At 38.0% G+C, this 13,627-nt stretch overlaps 1 protein-coding gene across 2 annotated transcripts in view; it reads left to right on the top strand.

Moving 5' to 3' along the window:
* VCAN (versican) overlaps positions 1–13,627 on the top strand; it is a 104,613-nt gene that overhangs the window by 37,920 nt on the left and 53,066 nt on the right. Inside the window, exons 6-7 of one of the 2 annotated variants that reach the window (XM_026035948.1) lie at positions 407–700; positions 10,406–10,825. In XM_026035948.1, the coding sequence (XP_025891733.1) occupies positions 407–700; positions 10,406–10,825 (714 nt within the window). Of the gene's footprint in view, positions 1–406; positions 701–10,405; positions 13,598–13,627 lie in introns of both variants that reach the window. The other variant, XM_026035954.1, reaches the window with a different exon arrangement.

Genomic DNA, 13,627 nt, shown 5'->3' with positions numbered 1-13,627 from the left:
AAAGGTCAGATAAGGGGCCTGCAGATGTAGAAGATATGAGTTACTAAGAAAATAAATGTGGTCAGATTTGATTTTAAATAGTGCAGCTGAGCCACAAAGCATACTCCAACAGAGATCATCAAGGAGCTTTAAGGCCCACCATTACCTCTGCCTAGAGATTCTATCTTCAACCACAGTTGTAAATTAAAATGTAATGTTTCTGCTTTTGAGGTAGGTGTGTTCTTATATTGTGAGCTGTTAGGTTTTCTGCCTATTTAAAACTGAACAAAACTTTAAGAAAAAAAAGAATATTTAAGCAAAATTTGAAGAAAAAACTTAGGGGACTTTGACAGAAAGAGGGAATGTAGACTGACTCAGGAATGGAACGTGATACTCTGTCTTCATTATCTCTGTTTTCCTCCCGTAGATGAAGTGGTTCATGTCTCGGTTCCTGAGAAGCTAACCTTCGAAGAAGCTAAGGAGCTGTGTCAGAAAAGAGATGGCGTCCTTGCCTCTGTTGGGAACCTGTATGTTGCCTGGAGGAACGGCTTCGACCAGTGCGACTATGGCTGGCTGGCTGACGGAAGCGTTCGCTACCCTGCCTCTGTGGCTAGGCCGCAGTGTGGAGGAGGTTTACTTGGGGTGAGAACCCTGTATCGCTATGAGAACCAAACAGGCTTTCCTTACCCAGATAGCAAGTTTGATGCCTACTGCTATGAACGTAAGCTTTCTTTAGTTATAATTTTCAGTATGTTCACAAATTCTAACCCTGAAAGTATTTACTTTAATACATGCTTTGTTTCAGTTTTTCGGTTTTTGCAGAGCACATGAGTGTGGTTTTTTAAATTGTTTTTATTTTTTTAATCGCTATGGTTTGACAAAAAGAGGAGAAAATCTTAAAAAAAAAAAAAAAAAAAGCATCTTTAGAGACATTAACAGATAAATACAGAAAAAAAATAAGGTAAGAGTTCAGCCTAGGCTGTTGTGTTTAAGCAGAGTGACACATCACACCTGGTGCTGTGAAATAGTAATTCAGTGCCTGGCTGACGGTATGTTAGTATTTTCTATTTCATGTCAATTAGCATGAAAATTGAAGAAAAGCCCTGAGAATAAATACTAGACCAAATGAATGACTGTCCTGCAGATTGATGCTCTATTTCCAAAGATGGCAATAAGAGAGACTGTTACAGACTGCACACAGGCCTGACCATTTCCAGGTCTCCCAGATGACTGCTCTTTTGGGGCTGTCGTTTGATTCCAGGCATTTTCTCCCATCTTATTTTTTTTTTGTCTTCTAAAACAGTTTTAATTTCTGCTCTCACTCTGCTGCTTGGTATTTCATGTGCACACTGTGGATGGTTTAAATTGTCTGTCTTACTGTGATTGTGCTGCTTGTTTCCCTCCTGGTATTTTGAGAGGCACATTGAGTGCTTGCCACATCCGCCCTGGTGGAYTGCATCAATCTAAACCAGATTCTCTTCTATGCCTGTCAGCTTTCCTCTGGTTTTGAGTTCCTCTGCAACCTTTTACATCATCAGTGCCAGCAGTCTGACTCTGCTAAAATTATCATGCAGCTCATCCTTCTCGTACAGATTCCTTTTGTCCACAAAAGCCCCTAGCTTCTAATACACCTTCTTACCTGCCTCGCTATACTGTGCATTGCAGTTCCAGATCTCTGCCTGCCTCTTAGGTCTCCCTGAAATTGGCAGTCTTGAGACCACCACCAAGGAGGTCTTGGGCTCATCTACCTAGCAGCCTCCAGAGCATCCATTCTACATTGTTGGTAGTTCTATTTTTGCTCTTCCCATATACCTCCAGATAACCTATCCATGCATCTCATGATGTCCAGCATGCAAATTGGTCTGCAGGCTTCTCAGATGTCACAAACCCAGCTATATGCATGCCTGCTAATAGAGACTCCCAGCACCTTATTTCTGTGCTTTAAGAGCCTCTCTGTCACAGGAATGTTCTTGGTACAAGAGAACACTGCTACTAGCTGGAAGGTGAGTCCTAAGAGGTTAGAACGCTTATTCCCAACTGAACATCCCCTTTCCTGAAACTTGCAGCCTCCTCAGCAGGATAGGGGATTGAACTGCCCTTTGATGCCCTTGTAGAACTTCTCTGAGGCCTCAGAGAGGCCTTTCTGTTCCATGAAGTTCCTGTTGTTGCAAATAGTACTGTTAACAGTAAGGAGTAAATGCTGCTTGTGCTAATGTAGACATCAGGACTTGGTCTGCCTCTAGTTTTTTGAGACTTTCTCATGTGGCTTTAAGTCATGGCTACTTGAAATGTGCAACCTACTGTCCTCGTTTCTGTGAATGATGAGCCAGCTGTAGCTACAGATCTTTCCAGCACAGTCACTGGATGTTCTTTTGCAGGCAATCTTTGCTGCTGAAAGCAAATCCTGACACCTGGTGTAATATTGCAGTCTGGTAACTCTCACTTTAAAAAGTGTGTCGGTGGAAACTGGAGGTGCCCCATGTTCTCACACTCTAATTTGCAACATTTTAAAATAGATTTTTTTTCCCTCTGTTTTTTGATGGGTAAGATCTTGCAAAACTGCCTATGAAAGCAGTCCTAATGGACTTCAAAGGAACTGCATGCCAGAAGAAGGACTGGTTAAGCTCAGGAGTGTGGGCTTTATCTGCATAGTGATATTTTGTCATACTTCTCCTTCTGTCCCTCTCCTCAAGTGTTTATCATCACTTTTAAGTGTGATGGGTAAAATTGACTCTAATGGGGATGAAGCTCATCAGTCCCTCTAAAAGACTGCAGGAGGGACTTTATAATTTGCCTGTAATCTAGTCCATAGAACAAGTTTCAACTTTTCAAGCCATTTGTGTGAGTGAAGGTCACTCATTTCAAATAAAATGTGCGCTCCGACTGTTCGTTCAGGAAGATTTACTTATCGAATTTTAGTGACATACCGTGCATCCTAAAATCATTGTTCACAAAAATTTGGGTGGCTACTTTCATGCACAGAGAGTAAATATTTCATCAATTTGCAACCCAAGAAGTAGACAGTTTATTACTTTGGATCTTTTTACAAGGGGAAAAAAGACTAATCAAAACTTACTTTTATTTATTTATTTATTTATTTTTTAAGACAGGGCTCTGTCTCAACTAGAGAGGCCTTTTAATTGCAGTCAGTATTAGACTAGATTTGCTTAAAAACTACTGATGATTCAAATTTTACTAAATACAGCTCTTTTGTGTATGGGAACACAGTAGTGTAACACTGAGCTGTGTGCTCTACTTCAGCCAGTGTGCCATTTATTTCAGAAGTTCACAGAATCACAGAATGGTTGAGGTTCAAGGGAGCTCTTGAAAGTGTTCTCTCTCCATTTCAGAAGATGCTCAGGATGTCACAGGAACCAGCTGCAACTCTTCATTTACTTTGCTAAAAGATTTATACAAGTGATGAGTAATGAGACTCACTGTCTAGCATCTTGGACTTGCACATGTCAAACTGCAGCGACTGTAGACTGAGTCACTCTGCTGGAGCCAGTCCTTTTTATGAGGAGAGAGAAAGAAAACAAAAAACGGSTCTGTAGTATAGCAGGAAACTTGAACATAAGTCCTTGTTCCAATTAATCTTTGGTCTTGAAGTCTCTTCTGAAACATCCCAGTCAAATCTGTTTCAAAGTTTCACTATAGGAATGTATGACGTTGAAGTCTGCTACCCCTAAGCCCAGCCTGCACTTACTCTACATGAAGCTTGTTAAGAAGTCAACCTATGCAGCGTTTCCCACAGCACCAGCCAATAAAACAGTCTTTTCGAAGACCTTGACTGTTGACTCCAGCTTTTTGTATCATTAGGTATCTCGTACTATATTGTTAAGTTTTCTTCTTAGCTTGAATACTCAGTCAAACAAAGAACTTTTTCTGTTGCTCAAAAAAAAAAAAAAAAAAAAAAAAAAAAGGGGGAGACTGTTACATTCATTTAAGGGATCCAGGTCTGCTAAAGGGAGAAACAGAGAGTTCCTGTGTGAGCCAGGCGAGATCAAGCTGGGTATCTAGGCTAACACCAGTGCTGGAGGTCTGCAGAACAGATGYTTCATACAGCTGGAAACAGTGATGCCACATTTTTACGATGTCCCACTAAAGTTTCCTCTCCCTCTGGTGTGAAAGCTCGTGAAGYTCCTATTGACTCCACTTGGAGAGCAATGTGGCCACGTGCTGTGTCTTTGGCTTGAAGTGAAATGACAATGATTAAGGATCTRTATCTGCTACTTTTACTCATGCTGAGTAATTTCATCCTCTCTCAGTAAATCCATGAGAACTGACGCCTCTCAGCCCCAGAGAGGATTAGGGCAACTCTAGAATTTTCCCATACTCTGAAGCAATAGATCTGTGTCAAAGCAGGCATCTGGCTTAATCATTAAACAACCCAGGTCTTCTGCAAACATGATAGGTCRTTTACAAAGGGTAACTCTTTCTTTCTTCAATATAGCTTGTGGTCTTCACTCCCATTTGGTGATAAAAGTCTCATTGATGGAAACAGTGATATATGATATCAATATAATAATTTTAAATTGCATTTAAGTTAGAAGAAACCTTAAACTATATTTTGAAATTTTGGATGATTTTATAAAATGCATTATATAGATTAAAATACATAAAAAAAGTAACCAAGCAGTACGTTTGAGTTACAAACAGTAGGTGTTAATTTCAACAACACAACCAAACTGCACAATATTTACCTGTAGTACAGTTAAGTTTCAAGATTTTAACTTCAACTTTATTCTGATTACATGTGTACAAAATCACATTGTACAAAGTGTCTTAACCTTTAGAAAGTAAAAAAGGCTGAGACTAATAATTTGTGATTTAAAATACAAAATCTTGTTTAAAAAAAGACCTTCACTACTTGGATCACAAATATTTTTACTGTACAGAAACCACATGGCCCTGAGTTTCTAAAACATTAGTCATGTTTTTTATCTCATCCTTCCAAAACTTCCTCCTTGTGGAGACTGTTTAGTTCTCCATCTTTTGTCTGAAATGTACCTAATGATGTATCTGGAGAGGCTGGAAAAAATTTTTAGAGGCCCATGACTAAGTACTTGAGACCTTCTGGGGCTCATTATCAGAAGAAATGCATTTGAAGTCTTAATATATAGAAAGTTTCTTAAGTTTAAAAAAAAAATTAAAAGTTGTAGATGAACAGTTGCTGAAAACTGATTTTTATTTGTAATTGAATAAAACATTTCAGCAAAAGCTATTTCACTTCTAATGATTTCTAGTTTAAAGGCTAGTGACTGCATAGATATATGGATGTTTAATTGTTTTCTTTTTTATTCTTTCTTGCTATTTCCCTCTGTCTCAAGATTTGATATACTGAAGTTTGTGGGAGTCTTAAGACTGACTTCAGGAGGCTTGGGATTAGACATTTTATACAGGAGCATCTCTAGAATAAATTACATAAATGCACTAATCAAAATGCACGAGGCTTTTGTTTTAAATACTAGTAACAAAAGTGCACTTGATGAACCTGTTYTGTTCAAAAAGAGAGATAGATAAATCTTATGAAAAAAATCCATATTTTACTGAGAAACACTGAATACTTAARCTATATTGATTGACAYCTATATTGATTTTGGTGAACCTTCCAGCAAAACATTTTTTGCTGTCTTCATTTCTTTCTGGATTGACTTTTTCAGATCTGCTTTTTGTTTTGGCTTTGTTTCATGCAGCTTTGTTGTTTCTTTTTAGTTTGGATTTATGTAAATTGGAAATATTCAGGTTTTGAGATGCTTTGTCCTATGTATTAATTCACTGAAGTTTACATTGTTTTGATTGTTTCAGCAGACCCACGTCAAGGGTGACTTCAAGTCATCTTCTTGTAATTAAGAACCTGTTTGCCTGATGCTTTGTCTGTCTAAAGCTCAGAATCAGAGACTGGTTTTGATAGAAGAAGTATGGGAAGCAACAGCTTTCCTAGTATGTAACAGGACAGACCTTTGTGAGGTGACGGAAATGAAAAATAGTTGCATCTCTGCAAACCTTTTCCTTGCCCCCTCAAAACCTTTGTTTCTGACAGTACAGAGAGTTCAAGTAAGAGTATTTCAGCACATCTCTGTGCATGTGGAGCAAAGCAACTTGTAAGCACTGTTTTTCTGTGGAAGACTTTCTGTAGAAACGCAGTACGCAGCTGAACATCACAAAGCCAGTGTACTACACGCTTTTGTCAGCTCAGTCCAGTATCAAAATGGGCTGAGAAAGAGTAGAGCAACATCTTCAGTCATACRACTGACCACAGGCTGTTAGCTCTGCTCATGCTTCCTTTCTCCTATGTGAAGGTGAAGGCTTAAACTGTCTTACTGAGGCAGCTATTTTCACTCAGCAATTCTCTGGATTTTATTATTTTGTTAAGAATATAGGTCTTTGTCCTTCTCTTAGAAATGCAACTTAGCAAGACATGCATACCTGCAAATTTCGCCAGTAATATCTTGGACAAAGTATAGGTCAAATAAATCCCTAGAGCTCGCTCCTGGCTTCATAGCAAGAGGCAAACCTTACAAAGGAAGTGCCTGATAACAGTTTCCAGCATGTTTCTTATTAAAATCCTTATTTGGTATCTTTAAAGTCTGCACTCTTAAGTTGTGCAGTGTACCTTCCTTGGGAAAAAAATACTAAGTTTTAATATTGCTCCATTATTTTAAATCCCTATTTAAACARTGGTGAGAGAGAAGGTGAAAAAAGGCTATACAGTAAAAGCATAAGACAGAGAGTGGAACAATATCATATCTGTTCAAAACTACATTCTCCATCCAAAACCAACTTCATTCAGGTTGTTCATAACATAAAAAGAATCAATAATAAAAATCAAAAAATGAAATAGCCTTTGATATCACCAGCTGCTGGTGAGATAACTTGCTTTCTTGCTGCTAATAGTTTAATGAATTTTATTAGGAAAATCTGCCTCATGGCTTGCATTGGAAGGAAGACAAAGTAGATAGCATATTGCATGCATGTTGCAAGGACTACAGTAATGTAAAACATCTGGGTGGAGAAGATGACAGTTAAAACTGACATTCAGCCTATTAAAACAAGGATTTTTGTTTTCTCACAGAAAAAAAAAAAATAATAAAAAAAAGGCAGAGAGATTTCTCCATGAAGAATAAACATGTTTTTTCGATCCACTCAAAAAAAGTTTGCAAACTTAAATGAAATGTGTGAAGGATCCTATATCTCCTATTTATGCCAACACAGTTTTAGTTGTCCTGAAAATTAATTCTAGCCAGAACAACTCTTTGGATAGTGCTAGATTCATGCTACTTTGCACATGAGAAGAATTGCTTGTTTATTGGTAAACTCTTTAAAACTAAATACTTATGGCAGTGTGCAAATTAATATTTGCTGAATAGAATACCTTTGGCCTTTGCTCTGTTTTTCTTTATAAATAGAGATTTATTTTATTAAGGAATTATCAGATGATGAGTGATGAAGAATAAGTAAYGGCATCTCAGACATAAATCTATGAATATCCAGGACATCCTAACAAACAATTTCGGAAAAAAAGCGGAAAGTTACCTTAGCAGTTGTGAATACATGTACACACATACCCAGCAGTGATGGAACAAGATTGTTTTTTTCTTCACAGATTGTAAAATCTGTCCTTATGCCCTCATTTTGTCCAACTTGGCTATATAATGGTAGATAGTGGTATTCTTTCAAATAGTGATCTTCACTTGAAATGTGTCGATTGGACATTGAGCAAGTAACTAGTGTTTGCCTTCAAAACAAAGTCTGTCTGCATTAAGGAAAATGACATTACCTTTAGAAGGGATAATACAGGATTATGCTGTCTGCTTTCCACTTTTCCGTAAGGAAGAACCATAAGACAAATCTGTCTTATGATAAATGTTTTTTTATGAATGATTTTGGTTATCACAAGTTTTTGGTTATTATTTGGTTATTTGCGTCACTACCAGTCAGTAGAACAATATTAACTTGTCTGCATGTACTCTTAGCTCTCTCTTTGGGACGTGAAACTCATTTGTTTAAGCAGCTCATTGGTTTAAACACTTCGTGAAAAATAATTTCAAGCATAACAGTGTTTTTTTAATAGCTTATATATATGTTTATATTATGTATATATATTTATATAATATATAAAAAATCACGTCACAGTAAAATAACAGGCATTGCAGAGTAATCCATTTTAGGTTTTAGCATCCTAAAATTTAAAATAATTTGTTTTAATCTGTGCTTTCCTTTGTGAGATTTACAGAAGTTTATTCCTTCTTGCTCAACTAAAGGCCTAACCCTACAAGAAGGAATACATAAATAACTAAATCTTATCTATAAAACTACACACATACAAATTAACATATCAGAGGGAAAATAATCCATTCCCTTCTCTCCTGGGAAAGAACACYGCTCTTTTTAACCATAGCAATGCCATATCTTTTTATCGTTATAATTACCTTTTCACTTTCATTTCATGTTCAAGGCTGAAATATCAATTATTTTTTTTCACATTTCCTTACTCTGTAGGTCTATTCATTCTTCCAGAARTTCTAAGCAACCAGCCTCTGGCAAGTCACTTCTGTCTACTGCATGATAAAATCAAATAGATTGCCTGCAAAGRCAACAATTTCAAAGTTTGGTGTGTAAAACTAAACAAATATTTGAGTGAGCCTAACTTACGTGCACAGAATCCATATATACAAATATCAAAGAGGCACCCAATTAGACATGGATGTGTGAAAATAACTGATTTGTGCATACATGCTGTGAATGCTTCTTGAGCATCAAATGTCATTGTACAAATATAGGACTACAGTTAAGTCTAAAATCTTCTCTTTTTTTCTTCCTCATCTTTGCTCATGCTGATAGATACTTAAAACCTCCCCTGTGTTCCTTAAATTCCCAGTGAATAAAATAATGTCTCATCATCTAGGYCATCTTAATACCTGTAYGTCAGCAGTAAAAGTTAATTTCAAAACTCATTTCTTCTCTGAACTCTTATGCATACTTCACACAAAGTAGAGTTTTTCTGATCTCTTTTGTTAACTCAGAGCTACAATACCAAGCTTTTGTGTTCAAGGTCATCTCACTGTTTTATTTCTTGCATGTTTGAGGAATAGTTTTCTTGCTCAATTAAAGGTTTAGCAATACTTTCTTTTGACCTAAGCTCTACATGTTGCTGTATTGGTCTGGTGATCAGAAAACTTGTTTAACGTTTTTTTATTTTGCTCAAATTTTTATTTTGTTCGAAGGGCCATATTTTGCTCTTGACTTGATTCCATATAGAGCTTTTGACTTAGCAATGGSCCCTTAGCAATGAAGATTTAAGATGTTACCATCTAGCCCCTGTCTGTTCCTATTTCCCTGCTAAAGACTATTGACCAGATAGAAGAATTGGCAGAAGGAAAGATGTTTTTATCCTGACCTATTCCTGAGTAAATCGTGTCTTCTTAGTCCATATTCTTAGCATCTTTATTGCTGTTTTGAAGCCAGACCCCAGACTTTGCAATASAATGGCGCTGGCACACATTCCCTTCTCCTATAGGGTGGAAGTCTTTGGCAGGAGGAGCGCACAAGGAACACTCCAGACCATTGTAGTTGGATTTACTGGAAAGGCTTTACTTTGTGTCTCTTGTGATCAAGGACAGTTAGTAACTCCTTGTTCTCATACTTCACAGAGTTCAATATTCTGCCTTTTCATGTGYAACTTTCCCATAAAAAAAATCTTTTGTGGGTGAAGGAAGTTTAAACATGTACCTTTGAAGTGTTTTCCCAAGATCAACATCATTACAGTACTAGGTTTGTGATCTTAGAAGTTGCTGYTCTCACCTTTCCCCATAATCTACATTTCTCTGAGTATAATTTAAGCATATGTCAGCAATTCTTGTGGCATTGTAATACCATGCTGTTTCATGGCATACTTATTTCTGCTGAAGCACGCTCTCACTCCTATGAGTGCTCCTTTTTGTGATTTGTAATTATGYGCTGAAAATAAACTAAATTGATATTTCACTGCCTCTATACAGTTGAGTTGGAGAAAATCCACAGATTTGAAGTACTGTGCCTTCTTGTCATCATGGAGTAAATATTTTTATTTTCTGAAYAGTATTTAGTTATCTGATGGGTACACATATAGTATTAGGCTTTCTGGGGATAATTATGTAAGTAATAAATAYGAAGAATACTGCTATGGTGCTCATTTCATCTCTAATTGAAAATCATCCAAGTTGGATGCTCTGCAGCATTGTAATGTGGTATTTTATAATGTCATTCAAAGCTCTGCTGTATTTTAAAAAGTTGTCTAAAACTTTWGACCTTGATGCTTTTCTCATAGTAGCATTTAGTTTTCATCAGGAACATTCAGACTAAATTAAAATAACATTTGTCTGTGCTATCACTAAATGATTCCTTAACATGTTTTTTTTTTTTTTCCTTCCTTTTTTTTTTTAAGGAAAAAAAATCATACCAGAGTCTACAACTCTTAAACTGGGTACGTCTCCGAAAACTGCGTCAGACAGTGTGAAACCATCRTCTGCTAAAGTTACTCTTAAACCTCCTGTTTTTGAGCCTTCAGTTACTGAAGTGGCTATCACCGAAACAAAGGTCCCTTACTTAGAAGAAACAACCTTTGAGACTGAAGAAGGTAGAGAAATGACTACTGGTTTGGCTGAGGAAAAAAGGGAAATGGAGGTGCTTATGAAGAGCAATCAGTTGACCACTGTTCTACCTCAGACTGTCACAGATGGAGAGTTAAGCACTTATGATACACTGGGAAGGACTCAGTATGATGTTTCACCTAGCTTAGCAGAGAGTACATCTGCACCTTTGGAGGAGCACACTTATTCTGAAGCAGAATTGCCCGAGGAACAAGGTAGGTCTGAAAGCATTGAGGACGCTTTCTTGACCTCTGTCACTTTTCAGGATAGCACCACTGTAGTTAAGAGTTCTTCTGTTTCTTGGGAAGATATTGAAACAGGCAATTCAGAAAACCATGATGATGATGACCAGACTGAACAAATAGAAGTGGGTCCTATGATGACACCTACAGACAGCTTGGTATCAACTTCACAGAGGGGTTTTCCCAGGACAGGGACTTCAGTTTCACTAACAAAAGAGAAAAGCTATTTGGGTACCCAGTCAACAAAAGAACCTACAAAAAAATCAATGGAAGCAAAATCTGACAAGGAGCTTACAACTGTTGTAATCCCCAAATCTTTTTTCACTGATCAGTATGATCTTACAACAGAGGGGGAGGGCAACGAAAGCATGTTCACTGTTACACCCGATAGGATTTCTGGCATGGTGACTAGTAACATCCTAAAATCAGATGTTCCTGCTGTATCAGAAACATTCTTGGATGAGCATGTGGTAACCACTGAACAATTTTCTATGGCCAATGAGTCAACTCCCTCATTGAAATTTAGTTCCTCTGCAACTCTGTTTGAGGATAATGAAGCATCGGCTGAAGGAAGCAGAGAGGACTTGAAAGATGAGCAGCCTACCATGTCATCTGCAATGCCTGTGTCTTTTACTCTACCAGCTGTTAATCAGACAGGATCTGAGGCCATCACTCTCTCAGGAAGTGGTACTTTCCCACAAAGCTTTGGAGAGAATGTCACATCCATCATCCACTCACCTCAAGAAACAGTAAGATCGACCATTTTAGAAGAACAGGAAAAAACGAAAGAGCCAGAAGAGTGGACAATAGATGTTACGATCCCTTACGGCACAACAGTCATTCCTGCTTCTGTTACAGCAGAATCTGAGGGACATTTTGTAAGTGAGAAGTCAACACCTGCTCCTTCAGCCTCCAGCATATGGCTACTGACAGAAAAGGATCAGGATTACATAACAAGAGAGTCATCTCATATTAAGAGAATAAATGAGATGAGTACCGAAGATGGTGTATCTGGAATGGAGCCTACATCCTCTCCAGGGGAAATTATGGAACACACAGAACACCCAGGAGCAACAAGTTCAGAAATAACAGATGGAATTAAGATAAGCACTAAGCCAATGGAATCAAATGATGATGAAGAAGCTATATCTGCTGTTTCTGATCAGAGTAAAGATATTGGAAGTGTCATCCCCACAAGCAGCTCTTCAGATATGGAAGCGATCGTGGTATCCGGAATATCAGTGGATGAAGATAGCATAACAATAAAGCCTTTTAAATCCTCAAGTGATAGTGAATTAACAACTGCTTTGCCCACAGTTATGGAGGGTGCTGAACATGAAGGATATGAAACATCAGGGTATATTTTGAAAACATCCATRTCTACCCCAGAAGTTGAACGAAGAGAGGTTACTGAGAAATCAGTAACAACACCTGCTGATGAAGATGTCACTACTGAGATGGAGGTTTCATTACACACAGCGACAGAAGAAGATCAGACAAGCATTGCAATGGTAACTGAGGAAGAATCACTGGCAACTCTTCAAGGCATAGAAGGAACATCATCAGATGGCTTTGAAGGAACAAAAGAATCCATAATGCTTACAGATGTGACAAAGATAAATACTACAGTTGCCCAGAAAGAACATGATGCTTCCATAGTTCCGGATACTGCTGAAAATGGTTTCACTAGAGATATGCAAATAAYTGATCAGACCACTTCTGGTGGTCTCATTCCAATGGAAACAACTGCAAAAGACAATRAAGTATTTCTAAAGGAGCTCTTCACAAAAGATCAAGATATGGAACCAGATACTTCTACAGATTCGACCTCACCTGTGACAGCTATTCAAATACAGGAACAACAGACGRCATCAGAATCTGGATCATCTCAGTCAACTGTTCAAGAAAAGCAGGATGAGGCAGGTTCAGCCTATGATGAGACATATCCAGCATCAGAAGTATCAGTGCCTTCAGTAAAGCTGATAGATTATGGAAGAGTCCTAGGACCTGCTGAAACGAGCACTGTCACCTTGCACCTCACAGTGACTTCCAAAGCTGCAACTGCTGCTGATCAGGAAGAAAAGTTTACTGAAGCAATGTCTGCAACAGCAAGTACCCAAACAAAAACAGATGAAAGCAGAGGAACCACTGCCAGAGAAGAGGACAGCAGCATAGTGAGTTGGGAATCTGTGTTGCCCCCTCATACAGTGCCAACAGACCATTCTACTGCAGAAAGCATTACTCTTCTCACGTTGGGAGCTTCTCCAAGCCAAACTTTGGAAGGTTCAGGAGTATCAGAAGAACCTGAAGAAATCAAACCGGTTATAATTTCAGTAAATGCAACGGAAAAAACAATCCTCAGTGATGTAACTACATTTTCTGTTAGTGCTGTAGACAAAATTCAGCCTACATCAGCAACCAAACCTACTCCAAAGTCACCACATATCGTTTTTGATGATGATGAAGCAGTAACAAGTAGTGACATCATAGTAATTGATGAGTCTATTTCCCCCAGTAAAGCCACTACTGATGACGATCTGACAGGAAGAATGTCAGAACCGGAAATTGATAATGAATATTTCACATCATCAACTGCTACTGCAGTTGCACGACCTACTGCACCACCCAAAGTGAAGGAGGYCACAGAGGCTTTACAACCTCAAGAGGTCTCTCCTTCTACTTCATCCCCTGATAGTGGAAGTGACATAAGATTGTATGTTATTCAAATCACAGGCAATGATACAGGTAAGATTTTGCCTTTTAGACCTACTGTCC

Source organism: Nothoprocta perdicaria, unplaced genomic scaffold (assembly GCF_003342845.1).
Source record: "Nothoprocta perdicaria isolate Ctin4 unplaced genomic scaffold, notPer1 scaffold_1, whole genome shotgun sequence".
Lineage (NCBI taxonomy): Eukaryota > Metazoa > Chordata > Aves > Tinamiformes > Tinamidae > Nothoprocta > Nothoprocta perdicaria.
Note: the sequence above shows the minus strand (reverse complement) of the source record. Positions and strands in the feature narration are given on the sequence as shown.